Source organism: Tigriopus californicus, chromosome 12 (assembly GCF_007210705.1).
Source record: "Tigriopus californicus strain San Diego chromosome 12, Tcal_SD_v2.1, whole genome shotgun sequence".
Classification (NCBI taxonomy): domain Eukaryota; kingdom Metazoa; phylum Arthropoda; class Copepoda; order Harpacticoida; family Harpacticidae; genus Tigriopus; species Tigriopus californicus.
This window is the reverse complement of record NC_081451.1, coordinates 6,533,975-6,558,975: the sequence shown is the minus strand read 5'-3', so window position 1 is coordinate 6,558,975 and position 25,001 is coordinate 6,533,975. Positions and strand designations below refer to the sequence as shown.

Sequence of the window (25,001 nt, the reverse complement as noted above, 5' to 3'; positions counted from 1 at the left end):
GGGTGATTTTGAGCGAGTTGTGTTATACAACCCTACTAAATGAGCATATTTGGTGTTAATCAGTGAACGCACTATCAAATTGGCTCAATACCATAATGCTAATTGCCTAGACAAGCATGTAAAATGGAAAATTGTCAAAACCCAATGCATGCACAGTGCGGTTTGGCTGGGCATGCTGTCTTTGATTTTACTCCATGGAATAACGTCAGTTGTCCATGAACGCGTTTACTTGACTAGCCCTATTGGCAGGCAAGTTTGTTTGCTGATACCAGCGCTTGCCTAAATGTCCGAATAGGGCCGGTAGACTGGTGCCTTGCTTACTGAGGCCTTTTTCAAAACATTTCCTTGATGCAATTTTTTTCTGACCTGGAAATATAGTTCTATTGTTTTCTCAATATGAGGCTTCAATTTCAAAGAAATTGATATGAATTATGAATACATAATCATGCATTGGAATGAAGCTTGGGCGAATGTGTGTTCCTTGTGGTTGACGGTTAGAGAGGCAAATCCTGTAACTGCCAAAAAACAGGCTTAAAAGCTGGAACTCCAGCACACTAAAAAGGACATTTAATCATTGAACAATCTGGTCTCTTTGGCAAATGCCGCCTTGGGGTCGCATCCCTTTAATGATTCTTTCTAGCCATAGATTTACATGGACACACGATGGATCGACTAGGTCTCTGACAAAGGAAATATCCATAAAAGAGGTGTTTGGATTTAAAAAACAGAATCCCATGTTGGCCTAACCCCAGGGTGGAGGCCTTCAAACTTAATAAGTTTTGAAGAATGAAATATAGAAGTGTGACAGTGTCAGTATTCAATCTGTGGATGTGATCGCCCTCCTCAAAAATTCGTTAAGATTGCCCACATCTCCTTGCCCCAATGCTTGTTATGCCTTTTATTTCACTCTCATTCACGCCGACAGCCAATCAGCGTGTCGGATTCGTGAGAAAACTCTCGCCATTGGTTCGACACGGATACCCTCACGACCGTTTTACTTTCGGGTCTCCTCTTTTGAAATTCTTTACTGCTCAAATATCCCAAATCCCCGTCAAAATGTAGATCCATATGCCTCATCTTTCAACTTGTGCATTATCCGGGCGCATATTCGTGGCATTTTCAAAGTTATTTTATGGCATATTTTCATTCCTTGCTTTTGGTTTTTCTCTTTTTAAGTGTTCCTTTTACTCCTCATTTGTTGTTTTTACTTTTTTTAAGTCGATTCAAATCCTGGAGTTGAATCAAATTCTCAAAATATCACCAATAGATGACGCCCTAATTCGGACAAACTCGCCAAACTTGACCATTCTGAATTCATTTTCACTTTCATACTTATTACTTGGCACCTACGACACAGACCAAGGCTTCAGGAACACATGGAATTGACGCAGAGATGACATTTAGCGAGGTAACATTATTTTGTGATGTGATACCTCAGCGCCATCTAGGTCTCTCGGAATTTTGCGTTCTTCTACAATCACAATACAAACTGAAGAAATCTTACAAACATGTTTTGCTCTTAATCTTGGCAAACAAGTATACCTCGGCAATAAATTCAATCTTTTCAAATACCAGAGGGTAGACGAACTTGCAGAAGATTTTTTCAACCCGCTAATTCATTATGCCGTTCGCCGATGGCAGAGGTCAATCGGTTGCCAGTCCGCGACGAGAATGTTGAAGGCCTGAACATGAAGTAGTTGTGTTAGTAGTAATACTAGTCACTCGGTATAGGGCGGCAATCCACTTTCTTGAGTCTCGAAGCCGACAAGGGGAAGAAAACGGTTGAAAAGAACAAATGCCGACATCACAGTTGGAGTCGAGACAAGTTAGGCAGTGGTAGGCCCAAGCTCTGACGCCCCGTCTACTTACTCATTCACTCACTCACATACTCGCTTACTTACCTTCCAACGAATGGCCGTGGTCAGTGGTACTCATCGGGGTTTGGATTTGGTTTTGGTCGCACACAGATATGGAATGACCCGATCTGATCACTGCCATCTTATTTCCAGACCATTTATTGCGTCCAACCAAGTCCTTTCTAACGAAGCAGAAGAAATTCGCCACTAATTCAGCCGTTAAATCACCCTGGGGCGTCCAATGCAAATGTATTCATTTGATACCGTCCAGAACTTTTCGGTTGGCGGCAAATGCACGATTAATAGAATTGGGGCAAATTTTGACAGTTGTAATTGGCTTCACATTTTAATAGCGAATCCTAATTTTATCGAATACATGATTATTCTGTGGAGGATCAACAATGCAAGTCATATTTAATTAAATTCCTGACCAAGTTATTGTACAAATTGGCGATGGAAAGCCCAGGATATACAACGGCTGTCTATGATGGTTGTGCATACAGCTAAGATGTTTTACAAAAATTTCTTTGGTTTCTAGTATAATCAATAAAAAAACATCAAAATGGCCACAGATAGATGTCTCGCAATAAAGACCCTCCGATAAAAAAAAATCAAGGATGTATCACTTGACTTTTTGGACCTTCCGAAAAGCTGGAAAAGTTGGATGAAAATTCTGAAATCAACGTCACCTTCTTTGTCAACCCGGGTTTTGCTAGTTCCAATTACTAACAGATAACCGACCTCTCGCGAGAGTTAGGATTCAACTAGTTCTGGCTCCTCTTCGAGCTCATCTTAGTCTCCGCACACAATTTGAATGAAAATGAGTTGAAGCTGTGCCAGATCGAAATACGTCCACATGGCAAGAGGGCCACGATTGACACCCTTGCCATTACTGGATGATGGACCCAGTTAGTATCCCTGCCATTTAGATGAATTAACCACAGAAGACCTTTGATCAGGCCCGGTTCTATCGGCACTTTTTCCGCTTGACCGCGCCTCCTCAGATGTCGATTCGAATCCAATAAATTCGCCTTGGAGCAGAAAAGGGTTTGGACACGGTAAGGTTTTTTTTCTATTAGTTTTGGGGCGATTTCCGCCAGATAAGCGGTCAACTCGGTGGAGAAGTTGTTGTGTCAGTCAGCCCCTCCATCCCTCCATCCATCCCTCAGCCTGTGAGTGAGCTGAGTGAGTGAGCTGAGTCGGTTGTGGAACAAGGAGGAAGATTCGTTCGTTGAGGAAGATCTGGTGCCCACGACGGTGGAGCTTGTGGACTCGATGGACTCGGTGGAGCGGCGGCAACTTCAAAGGCAGCAAAATTGACGATCTTTGAGTTCGTTCGTTCGTTCGTTCGTTCTTTCGGGGTGGATGGACGGGTATCGACCATAAGGGTAGCCATCTGAATCTTCGAAAAAAAAGCGTCTGATCTGCTTTAGGACTGCAGAGTTGGAGAAGCATATTTTCTTTTACCGCAATTAATGGGATTCACTGGCATGCACGTAGGTGATTATATTAATTGATTTGAAGTTGCAACATTTATTCGAAAACGAGACAATATGAAGAGAGAAGCTACGACAGTGGCCTAGTTGAATAGTTGAATAGAATTCCACGAAAATATTTTTTTAAGCACTGCAATCCCTAACAATTACAGATGAAAGATCCATGACCCTTATTGAACTGTAAATCCATGTGATACAGGTCTGATTAAGAGTTGGTTCTACCTTTGGAATTTCGATCAAAAATTTGTCCAAGTCCGACTCAAAATTTGCTAATAGATATATTGCCTACAAATATTAGAGGGTAGTAAATTGAGCAATTGGTCATGGTTAATTCAACATTTGTAAGGGATAGTTTATATGTCAATTTACCAAGAGCAACGCACCGAGATGAGTGCGAGATTTGGTCACACCGCGAGCGTGAAAGAGATTCTCCCTCCTCAAGTTGAAGTTGAAGATCTCTTGGAAAATGCCGACACACAAACTGCCAAAAGCACTGAAGAAAGACAGAAAGACGACCAGGACGACCATCCGTCCAACTGCTGAGCCTGAAGCCCTGAACCCGTCCCCAAGTTGAAGAGCTAGAATTTGTATGTAGTAGTTCTCCAATAGCAGATCTGAGCTCAGAGCTACGTACTACCAGAGCGTAGTTGGTTCAATAGTAGTTGTAGTAGTACAGTACTCGTTGGCTGCCATGGATGCCGGTAGAAAAAGAAGAGGATGATCTTCAGTTGAATGTTGGTGCTGACAGGGTGAACCAACGAATCCTTGACTCGCCTTCGTTCTTTCTTTCTCCAGGGTTAAAATGTGGTGTGTGCGGTCATTGAACAAGAAACAGCCAGAGTTCCGATAAAGTTTATTTCAAGAATACGAAATCGGTTTGAAGTGAAGTGCAGTGACCTTGTCCTACCGGAGGCGTGTTTTAATGCCAGTCAAAGATTGGCGAAATCAGGTGGGTGGCACACTATCACTGGTGTTATTTTTGATGGTCTGATCTAAGAGATCCCACGTGTGCTTAAAGTGAAGGAAATATGTGTTGGTCCATACCATGATATGAAGAAGACAATGCCAGGATACTGATGGGGCTATTGTCCGTATGTGGGCATTTATGCACTAAAGATTGAGGACACCTCTTTCCAAGTGACAAACCTGACACTTCAATAACATTCTGGGGTTTGAATCAATATGACCTTTCATTACTTGATATAGATATACAATAATTGGTACGTCATATTCTCCATGGGGTGTTGAGAAATTATTAACTCTTGTAAATTAGACCGAATGATTACAATAGTAACACATTACTTATTCTAGCAAGTTTGATCGCAACAGAAAACTGTAGCTCGATCTTAAATCAGCATTATTTCTCTTCAAAAGAGCAAACATTATGCGTGGGCAAAGTCCGGTCATCGGATTTTGAATGAGCTTCGATGCTCGCTCGCTCTTATTTCAAAGTTGTCCTTGCAAAAATCTTAATACCAAGGCTTCAATCTCTAAACTACTTGATGACCTGGGCTTCGTTTCGATCCGCCTATCTGCAACTAATCCATTTCAATGCAAAATAACCTTTCAAAAGCGTAAGAAAGCCTCCCACATTTCCCGCTTCATTTCAAAACGCATTCACGGCACCTGTGTTTTGACCAAGCCAGCCAGGACACAAAAAAGGCTGGTCAGGCTGAGAAGTTTTCCTTTTTATGGGCATACCTGTATCGCTTGGCCGGGTCAAGCCCAAGAATTTCTCGAAGAGAAACAAACGAGTCAGCGTTGCCAAATCCAAACTGGCATGACAAGGCCACTCGACCGTGGTCTCATTGGGAGGCCGGACTAGAAGTGATGCCCAGGGTTATTAACAAAATTAAGAATAATAACTTCGATTCGCAGTCGTTGTAATTTTGTTCACAGTAGGATCTGGCCCACAACATTCCACAGAGCGAACGAGAAACAGTCCATTCAATAGGACTGGGCCAACGGCCCGCCTGAGATCCGCCTGTGCACTAGGCTCAGCTACCCTCGCAGTGAAACACACGCACACACACACACACATTTACACTAACACACAGGTTGGGTGGGCGATTAGAAACAAACCCATCTTTCTGATCTTTCGGTGTCGGTTTATCCATGATTAGGAGTGAAATTCAGACCGAGGAAGCGTCTCCATGTGAGCCCCTTTGCGTGGTACGGGCATTTTTCGTTGGACCCTGGAACTAGCGGGTGATTACTTGGGTTACTTTCCCTTAAAACAGCTTCATTTTGAGATGATGGCTGAATCCAAGTAACGCGGGTGGTTCAGTCAATTGTGAGCTATTTGTGTGCTATCCAAAATGGCCAACCTTGAAAACTGGTTCAACTTGTTTTCCAACCAGTCGCCCGACTCAGTGTGCCCAAAATGGGTCAAGCCCCAAAGCGCGAGATGAATCGAATGAGGGATAGTGGATATGGGCGTTATGTCCCAAGCCCTTTGATCTAAAATACTAACCTAACCTAAAACGATAAAAAGACCCCTCTAACTTGATAACTCAGCCCATCATTGATTTCCCATGCCGTTCCACAAGGAGTGGCCAATAACGTATTCATGCCGTTTGTTTGTTGCCGTTTGCAGAGCCGCGAATCCGGGAGATGCCCAATCATGCCCAATGATGTCCAATGATGCTGATGCTAGCTAGCGTGAGTGCATGAGTGATGCAGACCCCCACCACGCTCGCCGCTCAGCCTTCTGCCCTTATAAACTCAGCCCATAGGTCCCTTAGTCGTCCCTGGACGGCTCCCACAGCGGGCCCACCTACCCCGGTCAAGCCCGTTAAGCCCGTTAAGCCCGTCATTAACTCTCATGTGCCGCTCGCTGAGCGCCCAGCTAGCCCGTCGACTCAGCATGAAACCCAGAAGGATGTTGAACCCGGAGAGCGGGTGAGACCCCCGATCATTGAAGGACGGGCCGATCAACCCAGGTGAGAAGGAGGACGAATCACACGGCCAGCCAACTAAAAAGGTCGCTATGACCCGCCAATGAGAACGATTTCAAACCCATGAGTCGTCTTCCAATTGGCGCCAGGAACCATTTCAGACACCAACAGCTCCATCTGCCGTTCAATGAAAAGGGTCTGCTTTGAAAAGCTCAATGGAATGGCAGTATGTTGGACAAAATTAGTTCTATGCTCTATTCAGAGGGCTCAAGGCATAGCTGACCTAATTGACCTCGTTATTCATTTCATCATTTCAATGGATGTTATCTGGCATTTATGGGCTGACTTGGCTTGGGGGTCGAGAGTGCCAATTGGCCTGCTGGCCAGCATAAGTGTTTTTGTGGGCCCACATTCAGAAATGATGGATGAACCAGGGTATAACTTCAAACTAGCTTCATCCGACTCCGAGGAGGATTGTTCTTGGCTGACCATTGATAAACCAGTGGCATTGAAAAGTCTTTGAATTGGCTGGGAAACCCTATGGTCATGCACTCATGATCACACTTCAGATCAGGCTCATTCATGTAGGTTATTGTGCTACATGATTTAAAATCCAAAATGCGTTTGTTTGTCAACGGCAATTTGTCTCTTTTTACACAGACTCGAGCATCAATCACAGAGTCTTCTCGTCCCAAAACCCATGAACTGAGCACTGATAGCTAGGACCTAGGAAGTCGCAATTTGAGGTCAAATTTTTCAGGTGCGCAGCAGACTCATGTGGTATCGGGTGTTCTTTTTAGCATTGTCGAGTTCTCGACCTTCACTGCCGGGAGCGATCCTCTTTCGTTTCCCATGGGCTCGCCCAAAGTGGCGGTCAGCCCGCCCCAAGGGAGCACAACCAGTGGCCCAACCCCGCCCCAAGCTCCTGGCTCCGAGAGCTCCCGGGGATTCGAACCCGAAGGTAAATAGTAGCATTCATGTTATTTTGATCCCCAACCATTGGCGTCATTCAACATGTTGGGGTTGTTGGTTTTTGTCTGTCCAGGAAGCATCGACGAGTCGCCCGTATCTGAGACGCCCTCTTCTCCGCCTTACGTTCGATGGCGCGAGAACATCTTGGTCCTGCTCAATGACACGGATGGCGCCCAATTGTTCCTCCAGTATCTCACTCAGCAACGCCTCGAGCATCTCATGAATTTCTGGTGAGTGACACTTTTTCTCATACCCAACCGAACCGATCCGATACGAGGGGTGTGTCAACCAGCTAGAACGAGAATATTGCGACAGATTTCACGACTTTACTTTTTGAAAAATTTGAACTAAAATGCGACATGCTAGTTCTATCCAATTATGTTTCTCTTTGCTTTGGTTTTTGGACCAAATGCTTCATAAGATGAATACATTTATCTGTTTCTAATCAAGAAGCATTATGACCAAAAAAGCAGTCATGTTTTCAACAGGGGTAACTCCTAAGTAAATATTAAACTGTGGTCTTGGTGCAAATATTGAAAAAGTCTCGTTTTAGTGGACAAGCCTCTTGTAATTGAAGGTAAACCCAGGATGAAATGAGAAACATTTTCCGCTCTATTTCATATGGTTCTGAACCTCATCTCGGCCATGTAAGATAATATAAACGTGACCTCAATTTCAGGGCTTTGTGTAATGGCATGAAAGTAGGCGAACAGGCCGAAAAGGTGCCCAAGATTGCCAATTATGCCTATCGGAAGTTCATTGCCCCGTCAAAGTCGTCGAATTTGCCGTACAAGTTGGATTGCATCGATGATACGGTGCGCCAATCGATTGCGGCCAAGTTGGAGTCCAAAAGCGTGGACGCCAACATCTTTGATGGCGCCCAAGAGCAAGTCATTGAGCACATGGCCGCTACCTCGTACCTCAAGTTCTTTGAGTCCGAAATCTACTTGAACTACATCCAGGTAGGACAGCCCTTCCGTCTTATTTTATACAACTATATATTAAAAGCTATTTGCGCTTTCATGAAATCTAGCCCACGTTTGTTACCCAAAGTAATCTCTCATGTCTATGTCTTTATTACCAGGCCTTGGACAATCCGGACCTCTCGGATGTGAACTCGTCCAAGTACTCGGGCGGTACGCATTCCAGTGGCTCGTCGGTGTCCGGCAAGCTCCAAGAATCTAGTCATGCCACGCCCGCCCACGCCAGTCTCAAGCCACTGCCCCACGAATCCTCCTCCGGAGCCACGCCGAGCTGCAAAGACCCTCCCCCGCCAGCCATGGCCAGGCCCAGTGATAATAATAGTAGTAGTAGTAATAATAATTATAACGAGAGCGGGAGTAGTAGTAGCTGCACTTTGGGCTCCAGAGTCACGGCCAGTTCATCGACGTCACACTTGCCCACGGTCTACGAGCACTCGGAGCTGAGCGTGGCCAAAGGCGGGAAAGGTCAGCAACGGCGCAGTCGGAGCACGCTGACCATCTCGTCGCTGCAGTCCACTCAACAGCAGCGCTTCAACACCATGAACAATCGGAGAACGGAGGTGCACCCGGGGGGTGCGGATCCGAGCCGTTCCTACGGTCCCTACCACGCTCACAGCAGTACCTGGAACCCCGTGTCCCAAAACGACTCCGAGATCCAATCTCAGTCCTCGGGTGCCTTGGGGGACACCACGAGTGAGGGCAACTACTCATCCTTCACGGACATGTCGTCTTCCCAGTTCTCGGCGGGTTCAATGTCCTTTGGGGGAGGGGGGCCTCCACACGCTCCTCCCTCGCATCCTTCGCATCCCCAAAGGCGGGTTCGACCCTCGCGGCATTCGCGCCACGTCCAAGACAAGCAGATGCAGATGCATGCCGAGACCAATCGAGAAGACCCCCTCAGACATCTCGCCCAAAGGTAACAATTTGGTCTCTTTCTTGTTCCCAATCAATAATTTTGATTAACTTTAGAAATTATTTCAAAAAAAAGAAAAAAAAAGAAAGGGAAGTGGCGGAATTTGAACCCTTATCGACTTAATTTCTTAATTCAAGCACTGATGTTCTTTCACATTTTTTTCTCATAATCCGAAACATAGTTCCATGCCTTGTCGTGTCAACAGGACCGGTTCTGGTTTCATTTCAACGGTTGTTATTATTGGCCCTTTTTTCAGCAATCAATTGATATCCCTTGGGGGTTTTTTTTCCAGGCCAAATCGTCAGGGTATGGGCCCTCCCTCGCAGTTGTCTCCCCAAGACTTCCACGCGCAGGTCTGTCAAAAGCTCAACCAACTGATTGCCAAAAGCGAGTCCAAGAAGAAGTTGGCCGAGAAGTTGGGCCAAGTGGACGATGCGAGTCACTCTGTGCACAAAACTGCCCGGAGCAATGTCTACAAGAACGACGAGTCCGATCAGAGCATCCTGGACGATCACCTCAGTCGGGTGTTTGAGAACACGCCTTCACGGAGTCCGCACAACGAATGGCGACAGCCCAACGTCTCCATGAACATGACCAACATGGAGGACATGAGCGGGAGTCGGGCCATGATGTCCAGCGGATTCCACTCCGCCGGCCACAGTACTTGGTCCGGACGGCGAAGCGGGCGTGAGCAACAGGCTTCAGCCGCATCCAGTTATTGTAAGTACATGAGGTGTGAGTCTTGAGAGACACTATCTAGTGACAAGGAGTAGTAAAGCAGTACAAAGTGCATACATGTATAAGGGGGTGATAAAGTGCACGGAAGCACGGAAAAAGTGCAGATTTGAAATCCAGAATGGACACACTAAAAAAAACTAGCATTCAGATTTTGTTTTAAAGTTCTCATTTGTTATTACTTTGTATTCTTCAACCCAAGGAATTATAATTAGCCAAATGAACCGAAATGAAATTTGAACGGGAAAAAAGTACTTTTTAAACATTGCATCTAATAATCTGAAATCATGAAATTTCAACGGAAAAAGGTACTTTTTAAACATTGCATCTAATACTCTTAAATCATGAAATTTTAACGGAAAAAAATTACGTTTTAAACATTGCATCTAATAATCTTAAATCATGAAATTTCAACGGAAAAAACTACTTTTTAAACATTGCAACCAATAATCTTAAATCATGAAATTTCAACGGAAAAAAATTACGTTTTAAACATTGCATCTAATAATCTTAACTCATTACAATCGATAATCCCGGTTTTACCGCATACACAATTCATTGCTTGAGGTCTTGGCACTTTCACATTGTGGGTGGTTCACATTTCTCACTCACTGTCTTTCTTTCTTCATGGTTCTCCATCCAGCTTATGGGCATCCAAATGCCGCCACCGCCTCCTCTTCCTCCTCCTTGCATCCCGCTTACCATCACGGTGGTAATAGCTCGGGCTTTGCCGGAGATCTGGCCTATTATCCCGGGGACTCGAGTGCGAGCTTGGCACACAAGCAAGTGAACAAGTCCTTCAGTGACTTTGACTTTGGGCCCAAGCGAGGCCCACCCCCTGGGCCCAACAACGCCTCCATGTCCTCGGGCATGGGCTCTCGAGGACAGCCACCTCATCATCACTCGCATCCGCATCAACGTTACCCTTCCTATCAGCAACACCATCCTCACCATCCACAGCAACAACAACAACAACAACAACATGCTCGACCGGTAAGAACCTGTATGGCATATATTGCACTTGAGATGTTTTTTTTTTTATCATTGGTATTTATGGTGTAATTATGTAGCAGCTTCGTGGTTCAGTTTGGAGCCTGGCTGTTTTTGCGCCAATAGTAAATGCTCACATCAAATTTGCAAAAGTTACTATTCGGATGCATCTTTGGCTTCAGCACATAATACACATCTAAAGTCTGAAGTTTTAATGAAATATATGGAGAATGCAAAAAAAAAAGTTCAAAATTATGAACTAGTCCAAATTTTGACCTAAAAAAGCATTTCTTTATTTTGAGCCGGTAACACAAAAACAATCGCTTCTAAAAAATCGTCGGTCCAACTTCACCCTAACCCCTTCTACTAGCCCTCTACCTTCTACCAAATCGGAATTATTTTGAAATCTGGTGACAACTTTTTCTTTTCAACTTAAAAACAGTCAAGCATGAGCTTTTGATGAAACTACTCTGTGTGGGTTCCATCAAGTTATCGACTCTATTTGTTAGTGAATTAAACTTCTCATGATTTCTTGATAATTCGCTTGTCGAGTGGTAATGTCTTGTTTGTATGCGGCAGAAGCGTTCTCTTAGTCGCGATCAATTCGTCTGGCCTGACCAATGGTTGATGCAACTTTTTGATTCCAGGGCGCCCCAAGTACAAATGACCGCGTTGTGGATTGGCTCTCGTCCTTGAACAACTCGAGCTCGTTCTCCAACCACCAGAGCAGCATGATGTCCAACCAGCAGTGGCCGCCCCCGGACAACGACCAACGCTCCCACAAGACCCCGTCAGTGGGGGCTAGAGGCACGTTGAAGACCTCGCCCCGATCCTCGGGACGTTCTTCCTCCAAGCTCAGAGCCAAATCCTCGGACCGACTCAATCAGAGCCAGCCGATGACCTCTGGGGGTAGCTCGGGCTATCCCCCCATGGCCTACCCGCAGCAGGCCATCCCCACGCACAAAGTGATCTCAAGCAACGCCCGGATGCTGCCCCACGCCTCCGGGATGTCGGAAAGTGGGATGGTCATCCAGATGATCTACACGTTCCCGCAAAACAAGGATGATCTGCCCTACATGACTCGGACGGATTCCAATGTGATCACGTTGAAGGACGTGAAGGACATGTGTCCGAAGAAGGGACAGTATCGGTACTTCTTCAAGACGGCCATCGACGATATGACCGTGTACCAGGAGGAGTACGACGATAACTCGCAAGTTCCTCTGTTAAGCGGGAAAGTGGTGGTGGAGTGTCACCGGGTGGAATCGTGAGTCTTGATTCCGCAAGATGTCCGTGTCATCATTTGTCATATTCCTTCAGAGTTCAGAACCGCCCCCGTGCCTCATGGAATTGGTGCGAGGATTGGGAGAGATCATCCCAAAGAAAAAGTGGGAAGCAATCGCGCCCTTTGCTTTGTTGAGCAATTGGAGGGAGCGAGTATGATGTCTTCCAACTCTATAGTGCTGATATAGAAGAAAAATAATACACCTATTTAGAAAGATAAACTAGTGCGTGAATTCATATGGAAAAGGACTATGTAGTTTTTTAGGGCGAGGGTGTAATACTTTGTATTTCGGATTCCCTTGAACATTGAACGGAAAGCTAAGAGGGCTAGCGGCTTGGGTCTAGATTTACGTATCCTTCAGTTATACGGTAATCAATCATAGAATAGTGCTACTCCAATCGATAGAAGAGAGCGCCTCTATGACCGGAAACCACAACCTATCAGGTGTGATCCATTCGTTCATAAAAAATGTTGTTGGATACTTTGGGCCAGAATGTCAGATTTTTAGCCACAGCTAAAGATTCTAGAGCTAGATTCTACACAATTCGCGGGGAAAAAATGTACTAAATGCTTTTTGGGCTATTTGTTGAAATTTCATGCACTATCAAAAATTGCGAAAACGATAGGTTACAAAATGACAAAATGTGAAAGCACTTTCATTTTTTAGTTTTCGTCCAAAAATCATTTTTACAAAAAATGATGTGAAATGAAAAATATAAAAACCGAAAGTAAAAAGAATGAGCTAATAAAAAAACAAAGAGGACCAAAACGCCTGGAATTTGAATGGTTTCCATCAAAAAAAGTGCATTCATACCCAACTGGATGTAAAACTAAGCCTTGAACGGTGCCATTTTGATGAAACAGCCATTTTGTAAATCTGACAGGAGTATATCAATAAAGACAAACTTGCTCGTTTCGGTCTCTGTGACTGCGGAGAGTGTCCCAAACACAATTCTTATTTCGTTTAGATACATTTCCTTTGTTCTTGATCTTTCACAGTCGGGTAGTGTTTTTGCAAGTTTGCGATGGTAATGCATGCATATATGGGCCATGGAGCCATTTGTGGTTGTAGGGTTCTCTAACCATCTTCATTTGAATTAGAGCGTATAAACAATGAACACAAACACACAGTTAGTTTCAAAGAACGGGTCTCAGCAGGTATTTTAACCATGGATCATGACTCTAGACCACTAAGTAAGTGGCTTTATCATAGTAAGTTTGAGATACTTACAATTCAATGATTGTGCCTTGATTGAGCAATTTTTAAAAAGAATTCAGCGAGAGAGCTTGATCAAAGCTCTGAAACTAACAAACATTGCTCAACATGGGACAAAAGAGGACCCGTCAGGGGACACACGGAGTTGAACCATGGACCTATCGGACTGCAGCCGATTGCTCTACCACTGAGCTATATCCCCTTGTAAGAGATGGACAGATCCTAGACATAAACTGAAAACTATGCCTTACGATTTGGTGCTCATTTTGTGGGCCTGCTCTGATCATGAATTGCCACACATGATGAACAGAGAGCGTTGTGCAGGCACAAACGTACAAGAGTATGTAGGAGGGTAGCAAAACGCGTAAGATTTCTCTTCAGGCCAAAGATCTGAGATTTACTACACACATGATTTGAACAATTCATTCATCATTTCCCATATCAGCATGCACAACATTTGGCCAAATGAGTCGGCGTGGCCAAAATTGAACTCAAAGTCTGTCTTTGTGAACCATTTCTGGCACCTTCTTTACTTTCAGGGATTCGTCATCTGTCTGCCTTCTTAGGCTTACAATATGAATTTTTGTGTGGTAAGAGAATGGTCATGATGCTGGTAGTCTAGTAGAGGTCTTGGGTCAAATCTGTTTTTGGGTTACTGCGCGTAACATGGCACTGAATGGAATGAAATTACGCTCAATGACCTTCGGGTCAACTCCTTTGAATACTCCACACGTAGATAATGGAGATAAAGATATTGAGCAGGTCTCATCAATGAAAAATTTAGGTGTAGTCCTCCAAGATGATGGAAAATTCGATGAGCATATCCAGTTGAAGGTGGGTAAGGCTTTTCAAATGTGTGGTTGGATATATCGCACGTTTAAGTCCGGGGATAGCATCACGATGCTAACTCTGTACAAGTCGATTGTCCAGCCACATCTTGAATACGCCTCACCCATTTGGGCTCCAATGAGTTCAGCAGGTTTGCAAAAGACCGAACAAGTCCAAAGATGTTTCACTTGGAGCATCACATGAATAAGAAAGCCCAGGTCCCAATTTTCAAAGTCACAAAACATCACACTACTATGGTAGGTGTGCTTGTGCGCTGAGAAGTGGACTCTTTGAGACAAAACAGGTGAAAGCAAAAACAAACTATATTGAAAACAAAAACAAAGTCCTCTTGTTTTCGTCCGTTATTTTGATAGCTTTATTTATTATTTTGATTATTTTGATCTTTTTCATCAATTTGTATGCACATGTAGCGATGAGCAAAAGCAACAGTTTTCCTCATTGTGTCTCTTATGGTTGTGTTCCTTCAAGTCATACTTGACTTTCATTCATCAAACACCATTGAAGATGGTCAAGTAGACGCAATCTTTTGCTATGATTTCGAACAGCAGGGACGAACTCCGATCATGTGAGCAGCCTTGCTCTTCTTTTGAGGAAGTAGTAAAACTGTGGGCTCAGCCGGGATTTGAACCCGGGACCTCCTGCACCCAAAGCAGGAATCATACCCCTAGACCACTAAGCCGCTCTTAACACAAATGGTGACATTCAAATATATAATTTGTTATCAAGCAACTGGTTGATTTGGTTTGATCTCCAACAGGCGCTGCGCTGGACTGGCCTGCATTTGTATTTTTGCTTTTGTGTGTCAAATGAAGAATGTTCTTGAAGACGACTCTTTTTTGAAAAGACAGCTTGCTTGAATTCCGAATGCCAGCTGCGGTGCTTCAGAGCATTCGGATCACTACCATGCATTTCCCGATGGGCCGAATGTTCCTGGTATTGATTGTTGCTTTCATGACAAGACTCAGTCGTGGGCAACCAACAGATGGAAAAACGAATGAAAACCCACTATTATGCTGGAACATCAATAACAACACAAGACATGGCTGTCTGTGCCATGGATCGCTTGGTAGCATCACGCCTAAAATGAGTGGTTTGATGGGTTTTGGCCAATACATTTGTACCACCAATGGACAAGAAAGGCATTCAGTATTGGCAATGGCATTGACGTTGACATTGGCAAAGTGGCAAAAGAAAGCGCGCAGCTAGGTAAAGCCTAACCTAAACATACCATTTCAACAAACAAATCAAAATCGCTAAAGGTAGCAATAAGGATCGGAGGTATATAAAAGCCGTATTTGGAAAACAATTTCATACTCGGTACTAGAACCATGCATCAAATCAAATCGTCAGGACCAATACAAAGGTCAACAAGTATCCTGGCCTAGGACACTATGTACGACGTTGGTCGTTCTATTCTGTGGATACCTTCTCAAAAGCATGGCAGCCATATGATGTACATGAAACAAATCAAACATGTGGGCGACTAGGAACATGGGTGAGGGACATGATGTCAAAAGTATCACTTTCCCAGTTTGCTCTTTCACATTACGAAATACTTTGAAAAAGACAGAGCAACAAAAGAACAACCAATCCAAATGCAAAGACTGGACTTTGTACCTACCATCAACTGAAATGTGGCAAAACATAAATTTGATCAAAACACAGACAGGGGACACACGGAGTTGAACCATGGACCTATCGGACTGCAGCCGATTGCTCTACCACTGAGCTATATCCCCTTCTTGAAGAAGGGATCTCAATGAACAAATTTTATATGAGTTTGAACTAATACTTTCGGGCCTGTTCTCCTCCCACAAATGGACAGCGTCGTGTTCGACGACGTCAAACAAGCATGCACGCAAGATGTCTCTTCTGGCCCAACACAGGGTTCAAAAGGCCCTATCAGGTTTCCAGGGAAATTCCCAAACACATCTTGGCATTTTCCTACCTCAGAAAATCATGGGGAACAACTTGGAGTTTATTGCTTTATGGTATTCCAGCCCACATAAAAAAAAACTTACATGTTTAAAATCATGATAAGAACTAAAATTTTCAAAAACCTATTGAGTGTTCCTTTTGGAGCACACTCAGTTTGCACTTGATTATAAATTATGACTTTATTCATTACACTTCTACTTAGTTGCATGGGATTTAATGGTACAAATGTCATCGTTTTTAGCCCAGAAATGCCGCGGTTCTATCTTTATTCAATTTCCCAAGGAATTGATATTGATCTTCAATATCACAAAAGTTCTTCAAGAAACGACCAATGTAAGTATTGTCTTCAAAATTCAAGTGAATGCGTAACTAAGGGTACTCATGATGATTGTAAAACACGTTTTCCAAATTTTTACCTTTAGTGTGATTTCAGTGTCATTATATAGCATTTTGAGCTCTTGTGAGACTATGCAAGACAAAGAAAGATAATCTTTCATCTTTGTGCATTTTGGGGCTCTAAATGATGAAATTTGCACCATTAAATCCTATGTAACTCAGTAGCGGTGTAATGGATAATATCATAATCTACATGAGTCAACCAAGATTTCTAGGAATGATTTCTTTGCTTGTGGTGGAAACAAAAGGAGCAACTTTTGAAAAATATCATCTTTGAAAATGCCTCAGATTAGCACCTTTGTCCACGTAAAACCTGCAAGAAGAAAAATAATTGAAAACTGTAATGAACACATGTTAGGAGTAATCTTAGTTGCGATTTCAATTGAAATCGAATTGGATCAAAATCCAGCACGCACACGCTATGATATTATTACCCTTCCAAAGATTGCATAATTGCAAAATGCAAACTGCAAAATGCTTTATGGCCAAGAAATATAATATACTTTTTCAATGCCCCAAAACGAAATGAAAATGGGTCACTTTTTTTGAAGCATGTAGAAAAACCTGTAAACAGTTTGCAGCATCGCTTAAAACTTACCTACTGTAAATGTGTAGCAATGAGGAATGCATTTGGAGGTTTAGTCATTTCCTTTCTTTTCTTAGCGCTGGCAGTAAAAATCCGACATGGGCGGTTTGGCCTGGTTGCAGCTGCTGGGACAAGTTTGGGCCGAAACGAGTTTTTTTTACATTTATTAGCAATAGCATGGTCTCTATCACGGCGATCATGATTTAGAATCAAAACAGAGACACCAAGGCAAACATCTCATTCAAAATATTTTTGATTGCTGACTCTCAAGTCCAATCTTTGCATTTCAAGTATCAAGTCTTTAAATCAACGGAACTGATTCTCCTCTCGTACTGTCTGAGCGGGCAAAGTTTTGCTCAACCATGGAGTATGGAAGTAGTGGAGAGGAAAGCTCTCTGAAACCTCGCTAGAAGACGTTCGATCTTTGACCGTGACAATATTTTCTACCTTTAGCTTTGACATAAATCTTCAACAAAATATTGAAAAAAAAATATTCATTCCAATTATGCCATCAAAAGCGATAATAAAGTGTCTTGGCAACAACTTGAAATAGAGTGAGGTCCTTTTTCGTTTTTTTTCTTTTTTTTGGGGGTGGGGGGGTGGTGGTAAAAACCGCAACTTTCAAAGTGTAATAAGGATAACCCGGCCTTGGGGGAGAAAAAAAAAAGAAACCAAAAATGTTCAATTAATTTTCATGTTTTTAGACTTCCATCCTTGTCCCTATCCCCCAGGATCTTGTTTTCAATCTGGACATTCCACCCCCTACGTGATATGCAACATCGTGATTTGCATTCTGCACAATGGAGGGCGCTTTCTTTAGGTCTTCCTTTCTTCCACTTTGGATTTCACACGTGTTTGAGAAGATCATGGCACTTCAAACTTGTGGCATTTCTTAAACTCCATGAATCATTCATCCTAGTCAGCGCGGGTTTTGAGCTCATTTGAGCAAGTATACCCCATTGATTGAGCACACTCTTCATTTGACACACAAAAGCAAAAATACAAATGCAGGCCAGTCCAGTCCAGCGCCTGTTGGAGATCAAACCAAATCAACCAGTATTATTATACACATGTATGATAGACCAGCTCATAGAGAGACTAAGTACAGACTCACCAGAGTCAGTCAATGGAGTCTATTTCGACTTTGCCAAGGCCTTTGCAAGGGTATATCAGGGTCTTTTAGTGAACAGGCTCTACAAGAGAGGCACCCAAGGCAAGGAGAAAAATGTCCCCCCCAAAGCACCTAAGAGTGCCTTAAAAAGGGCATTCAATGTAACTAGAAACCAAAATGACCCACTCTAAGGGCTCACTTATGCACTGAGAAGTGGACCCTCTAAGACAAAACAGGTAACAGTCAACCATCAAAAATATATATCTGTCTGAACCAAAGTAACAAGGGCTTTTGCTCAAAAAGTACCAAGTTTAAGCAAACTGAATTCCGAAATAAACTATATTTAAAACAAAAACAAAGTCCTCTTGTTTTCGTCCGTTATTTTGATAGCTTTATTTATTATTTTGATTATTTTGATCTTTTTCATCAATTTGTATGCACATGTAGCGATGAGCAAAAGCAACAGTTTTCCTCATTGTGTCTCTTATGGTTGTGTTCCTTCAAGTCATACTTGACTTTCATTCATCAAACACCATTGAAGATGGTCAAGTAGACGCAATCTTTTGCTATGATTTCGAACAGCAGGGACGAACTCCGATCATGTGAGCAGCCTTGCTCTTCTTTTGAGGAAGTAGTAAAACTGTGGGCTCAGCCGGGATTTGAACCCGGGACCTCCTGCACCCAAAGCAGGAATCATACCCCTAGACCACTAAGCCGCTCTTAACACAAATGGTGACATTCAAATATATAATTTGTTATCAAGCAACTGGTTGATTTGGTTTGATCTCCAACAGGCGCTGCGCTGGACTGGCCTGCATTTGTATTTTTGCTTTTGTGTGTCAAATGAAGAATGTTCTTGAAGACGACTCTTTTTTGAAAAGACAGCTTGCTTGAATTCCGAATGCCAGCTGCGGTGCTTCAGAGCATTCGGATCACTACCATGCATTTCCCGATGGGCCGAATGTTCCTGGTATTGATTGTTGCTTTCATGACAAGACTCAGTCGTGGGCAACCAACAGATGGAAAAACGAATGAAAACCCACTATTATGCTGGAACATCAATAACAACACAAGACATGGCTGTCTGTGCCATGGATCGCTTGGTAGCATCACGCCTAAAATGAGTGGTTTGATGGGTTTTGGCCAATACATTTGTACCACCAATGGACAAGAAAGGCATTCAGTATTGGCAATGGCATTGACGTTGACATTGGCAAAGTGGCAAAAGAAAGCGCGCAGCTAGGTAAAGCCTAACCTAAACATACCATTTCAACAAACAAATCAAAATCGCTAAAGGTAGCAATAAGGATCGGAGGTATATAAAAGCCGTATTTGGAAAACAATTTCATACTCGGTACTAGAACCATGCATCAAATCAAATCGTCAGGACCAATACAAAGGTCAACAAGTATCCTGGCCTAGGACACTATGTACGACGTTGGTCGTTCTATTCTGTGGATACCTTCTCAAAAGCATGGCAGCCATATGATGTACATGAAACAAATCAAACATGTGGGCGACTAGGAACATGGGTGAGGGACATGATGTCAAAAGTATCACTTTCCCAGTTTGCTCTTTCACATTACGAAATACTTTGAAAAAGACAGAGCAACAAAAGAACAACCAATCCAAATGCAAAGACTGGACTTTGTACCTACCATCAACTGAAATGTGGCAAAACATAAATTTGATCAAAACACAGACAGGGGACACACGGAGTTGAACCATGGACCTATCGGACTGCAGCCGATTGCTCTACCACTGAGCTATATCCCCTTCTTGAAGAAGGGATCTCAATGAACAAATTTTATATGAGTTTGAACTAATACTTTCGGGCCTGTTCTCCTCCCACAAATGGACAGCGTCGTGTTCGACGACGTCAAACAAGCATGCACGCAAGATGTCTCTTCTGGCCCAACACAGGGTTCAAAAGGCCCTATCAGGTTTCCAGGGAAATTCCCAAACACATCTTGGCATTTTCCTACCTCAGAAAATCATGGGGAACAACTTGGAGTTTATTGCTTTATGGTATTCCAGCCCACATAAAAAAAAACTTACATGTTTAAAATCATGATAAGAACTAAAATTTTCAAAAACCTATTGAGTGTTCCTTTTGGAGCACACTCAGTTTGCACTTGATTATAAATTATGACTTTATTCATTACACTTCTACTTAGTTGCATGGGATTTAATGGTACAAATGTCATCGTTTTTAGCCCAGAAATGCCGCGGTTCTATCTTTATTCAATTTCCCAAGGAATTGATATTGATCTTCAATATCACAAAAGTTCTTCAAGAAACGACCAATGTAAGTATTGTCTTCAAAATTCAAGTGAATGCGTAACTAAGGGTACTCATGATGATTGTAAAACACGTTTTCCAAATTTTTACCTTTAGTGTGATTTCAGTGTCATTATATAGCATTTTGAGCTCTTGTGAGACTATGCAAGACAAAGAAAGATAATCTTTCATCTTTGTGCATTTTGGGGCTCTAAATGATGAAATTTGCACCATTAAATCCTATGTAACTCAGTAGCGGTGTAATGGATAATATCATAATCTACATGAGTCAACCAAGATTTCTAGGAATGATTTCTTTGCTTGTGGTGGAAACAAAAGGAGCAACTTTTGAAAAATATCATCTTTGAAAATGCCTCAGATTAGCACCTTTGTCCACGTAAAACCTGCAAGAAGAAAAATAATTGAAAACTGTAATGAACACATGTTAGGAGTAATCTTAGTTGCGATTTCAATTGAAATCGAATTGGATCAAAATCCAGCACGCACACGCTATGATATTATTACCCTTCCAAAGATTGCATAATTGCAAAATGCAAACTGCAAAATGCTTTATGGCCAAGAAATATAATATACTTTTTCAATGCCCCAAAACGAAATGAAAATGGGTCACTTTTTTTGAAGCATGTAGAAAAACCTGTAAACAGTTTGCAGCATCGCTTAAAACTTACCTACTGTAAATGTGTAGCAATGAGGAATGCATTTGGAGGTTTAGTCATTTCCTTTCTTTTCTTAGCGCTGGCAGTAAAAATCCGACATGGGCGGTTTGGCCTGGTTGCAGCTGCTGGGACAAGTTTGGGCCGAAACGAGTTTTTTTTACATTTATTAGCAATAGCATGGTCTCTATCACGGCGATCATGATTTAGAATCAAAACAGAGACACCAAGGCAAACATCTCATTCAAAATATTTTTGATTGCTGACTCTCAAGTCCAATCTTTGCATTTCAAGTATCAAGTCTTTAAATCAACGGAACTGATTCTCCTCTCGTACTGTCTGAGCGGGCAAAGTTTTGCTCAACCATGGAGTATGGAAGTAGTGGAGAGGAAAGCTCTCTGAAACCTCGCTAGAAGACGTTCGATCTTTGACCGTGACAATATTTTCTACCTTTAGCTTTGACATAAATCTTCAACAAAATATTGAAAAAAAAATATTCATTCCAATTATGCCATCAAAAGCGACAATAAAGTGTCTTGGCAACAACTTGAAATAGAGTGAGGTCCTTTTTCGTTTTTTTTTCTTATTTTTGGGGGGGGGTAAAAGTTTGTTGAAGGATAAATAGAGATTCTGTGCCATTAAGTTTTGAGTCATGACCCTCCAAGATTGGTCCTCAAAATCGATCAATGCCTCTTTTTTTGCAAAGTGGGGGCACTCCTTGATGGTTGCCACTACCGAATCTCTTGGAATGCAAATAAATCGATCCTCCTCTGGATGAGGAGCTAAGTAGCACTTGAAGAGTCTTTTACCGTCAATGACAGTCACATCAGCGGAATCATTATATACTGGAGGGGAAATTAAGACGCTAGAAAAGACAGGATGCACCTCCATGGTGTATAGAGTAGATGGAGAGAGTTCGGCATAGCCATCGTCCACTTGAAGATAACAAAGGATTCTGGTCCCAGTATTGCGGTGAATGACAATGTCATCAACACTTGTCAATTGGCCACCGTCGCGGTTCGATTGGATAAAGGGAATTGGAAATTCCACGGAAAACTGGTGTGAATTACCCTCATTTCTCGTCACCGGAGTTTCGACGAAAACTGAGCGATTAAAAACTAAAGTGTCGGGCGTCTCATACAGTTTGTAAGTGCTTCCGAGAATATCATTTCATATAATGAGAGGCTTAGCCAAATCGGTAGCTATAAGGCACGGTTGATAGAATAATATAGCCTCTTCTTTACTACCATGGAACGTAAGGCGCAAGAAAACGGACCCCGTGATAGCCCCGGAAGAATTGGCAGCTGCACATTGAAACGTGCGAGGGTTTGGAAACCAATGCGGTTGATAACTGGGACGAGAGAGAAAAGGGAGAAGATCTTTGCGAACCACTGTAGCATTAGATCCGGAATCTTTCAATGCTGAAACCAGATAGTGGTGTTCACCAATATGGACAGAAAGAAATGGCAGTCCAGGAAATTTGGTGATACATAAAAACCTCCTCCCCTTTGCATCTTAAAGTTGAAATTGCTCACACTCTTGGGAATTAGGTTCTGCTGGCAGCGAAATACATAACTTAACCGCTGGGCTATGCCCATGTCGGTAACTTTGAGAACATTAAGTTTTTTGAAGTAAGCACCCCTCGTGAGCTTTTCTCTTTGCCATGACTATCCACCTCAATGCCTTCTTCTGTAGTGTAAGCAATTTATTGATTGATGCAGCGTGGCTAAAAAACTCAAGACAATACTCAAGTTTGCTCTTGATGAGAGCATTATATAATACTAGTCGGATATTCGGGGGCAAAGCGTTTTTCGACATAGATAAGGTGAACAAGGTCTGCCTTACGCCTTTACACAACTCTAAAACGTGACCCTTCTGATACATCCGACCAACTGCCAACTGCCTACCAACAAATGATTAGCACGAAGCAATAAACGCGTTCTCCATTTCTGTAAGTCGTCAATCATAAAGGCAGTTAGTTGATCCAACGATCCCCTACAAGGCTGGGGGTAAGACCAAACGCCGAGCATTAGATCCATTGTTTTATTTCTAACCATATGTTCGTTTTAATAAATAGGTTCATTCGCATTCCAACTACCGTTGTTTTACTGGCGAACGGGACGTGACTACGAACCCAAGCATTTCCGATGGACCCCCTGCCTTCAAATGGCCCCTTGCCCTTCAACTCCAGCGACCATGGGACTGATGTCGCATCAGCATTCGAGAAATGGATGAACCGTTTCGAAATATTCTGTGATCATATTCTTGACAAACCCCTTCCAAACGACGCCCCTGCTCTCAAAACATTCAACAAGGCAAAGNGAAAAAAAAGCTTCTCTGGTTCATTGGCGAGAGTGGTCTGGATGACATTGAGTCCATTTGCCCGAACGCTCGAACTGATGGTGCCAGCACCTTCGATGTTATTGTTCAATCCCTACGGCAACATTACCAACTGAAGTCCTCTCGCTGGCAATCTATCATCCAACTCCGCGCACTCAGTCAGGAGCCGGGGGAATCAATCCCCAGGTTTGCAGACAGATGCAAGAGGCAGGCTGCTCTCTGCGGATTCGATCAGGGGGATTTCAACGAGGGGGACCCAGTGAAGCTAGCTGCCAAAATCCAGCTGGTTTTGGGTACCTCGGATCGCACCCTCCGCGACGCTACTATCCAAAAGAACTGGGCCTTTGACGAGGTGGTCGCCAACTCTCTTCGAGGATTCGGCGGTTGCGTCCAATTCCGTTATGAACGCGGGATCCACTTTCCTCGCGGACACAGAAACCGTAATGAGACTGTCGGGACCATACTCAAAGAATTCTGTTCGAAAGGCTGGCTTTCGACCCAAGACAAATGTGTGTCTGAGGTGTGGTTCTCGCACGAGGCACTCTCTAGGGCAATGTCCAGCAATAGACAAGGTCTGCTCATTATGCAAGAAGAGAGGCCATTTGGCAATTGTGTGTTTGAGCTCACAACAGTCCAACACTGAATTCCAAAGTGGGAAAGGAAACCAACATGCAAAAGTTCAATCAAAGCCTCGATCTAAAACTTCTAAAAATATTCTTGCTACAAGCAATGGAAACGAAGAAACTCCGGTCTGCGATAATGAAGGACTTTCTTCAGGGGAGGATGCTCATTACCTTCACGTCTTCATGGCAAATGCCACTCCCAAGCATCATACCACAAATCCTCGGGTACACTTCATCCTTGACGGGACCCACCTCTCGGGCGTCGCCGATTCCGGAGCACAAATTAACGTTGTCCCTCGGAGACTCGCTCCCAAATCCCTTCTGACTCGCTTAAAATCGACAAAGGTTCGCATCAAGCCTTATGGAGCCTCGTCCGAGCCAATCTTGCCTTTGGGAGTAAGTGTAGCGGATATAACTTGGGGCAGCATCACACTGGCAGCCAAGTGGTATGTTGTGGACGATACACCCTCTCGTATGTGTAAAGAGTGTAAAGGCGTAAGGCAGACCTTGTTCACCTTATCTATGTCAAAAACCGCTTTGCCCCCGAATATCCGACTAGTATTATATAATGCTCTCATCAAGAGCAAACTTGAGTATTGTCTTGAGTTTTTTAGCCACGCTGCATCAATCAATAATATTGTAACAAAACATATTCAAGCCTTTGGGACCTAAATACAAATACAAAATACAAAGCACATTTCTCATCCAAAAGGTGGTTTTTGTGAGCTTTGACTTTCTTTATCTTGAGGGGTAACTCCTTTGTTTGAAAGACATCTTGTTGAGCGCTTTTATCCTCAAGCTTCCTCAGTTTGACCTTATTCAATATCGATATCATTGGAGCCAATCACTCCTCACGGGATC

The 25,001-nt window shown here is 43.1% G+C and overlaps 1 protein-coding gene and 5 non-coding genes across 10 annotated transcripts; 1 reads left to right on the top strand and 5 right to left on the bottom strand.

Moving 5' to 3' along the window:
* The first annotated feature begins 3,203 nt into the window (after positions 1-3,203).
* On the top strand, positions 3,204-12,365 carry LOC131891765 (axin-like). Of its 5 annotated transcripts, XM_059241418.1 has the most exons (10): positions 3,204-3,352; positions 4,148-4,301; positions 5,949-6,294; positions 7,050-7,210; positions 7,295-7,451; positions 7,901-8,183; positions 8,306-9,120; positions 9,410-9,837; positions 10,496-10,845; positions 11,490-12,365. In XM_059241418.1, exons 3-10 carry the CDS (start codon positions 6,029-6,031, stop codon positions 12,111-12,113), a joined length of 3,084 nt encoding a protein of 1,027 aa, XP_059097401.1. In that variant the 5' UTR covers positions 3,204-3,352; positions 4,148-4,301; positions 5,949-6,028; the 3' UTR covers positions 12,114-12,365. The 5 variants fall into 5 exon arrangements, with proteins under 5 accessions (XP_059097401.1, XP_059097399.1, XP_059097400.1 ...); XM_059241416.1 differs by lacking the exon at positions 3,204-3,352 and having other exon boundaries at positions 3,971-4,301; XM_059241417.1 differs by lacking the exons at positions 3,204-3,352; positions 4,148-4,301 and adding an exon at positions 5,366-5,524.
* Positions 12,366-13,473: 1,108 nt separating this feature from the next.
* Positions 13,474-13,545, bottom strand: Trnac-gca (transfer RNA cysteine (anticodon GCA)). The gene has a single exon. It is a non-coding gene; the product is annotated as a tRNA-Cys (tRNA).
* Positions 13,546-14,799: 1,254 nt separating this feature from the next.
* On the bottom strand, positions 14,800-14,871 carry Trnap-ugg (transfer RNA proline (anticodon UGG)). The gene has a single exon. It is a non-coding gene; the product is annotated as a tRNA-Pro (tRNA).
* Positions 14,872-15,859: 988 nt separating this feature from the next.
* On the bottom strand, positions 15,860-15,931 carry Trnac-gca (transfer RNA cysteine (anticodon GCA)). The gene has a single exon. It is a non-coding gene; the product is annotated as a tRNA-Cys (tRNA).
* A 2,936-nt stretch (positions 15,932-18,867) lies between these two features.
* On the bottom strand, positions 18,868-18,939 carry Trnap-ugg (transfer RNA proline (anticodon UGG)). Its single transcript has one exon. It is a non-coding gene; the product is annotated as a tRNA-Pro (tRNA).
* Positions 18,940-19,927: 988 nt separating this feature from the next.
* Positions 19,928-19,999, bottom strand: Trnac-gca (transfer RNA cysteine (anticodon GCA)). The gene has a single exon. It is a non-coding gene; the product is annotated as a tRNA-Cys (tRNA).
* Positions 20,000-25,001: the final 5,002 nt, after the last annotated feature.

Coding starts and splice junctions, on each gene's coding strand:
- LOC131891765 (XM_059241418.1), top strand. CDS start 6,029: ATGCAGACCCCCACCACGCTCGCCGCTCAGCCTTCTGCCCTTATAAAC. Junction 6,295..7,049: donor GGACGGGCCGATCAACCCAG/GTGAGAAGGAGG, acceptor TGTTCTTTTTAG/CATTGTCGAGTTCTCGACCT. Junction 7,452..7,900: donor GAGCATCTCATGAATTTCTG/GTGAGTGACACT, acceptor CCTCAATTTCAG/GGCTTTGTGTAATGGCATGA.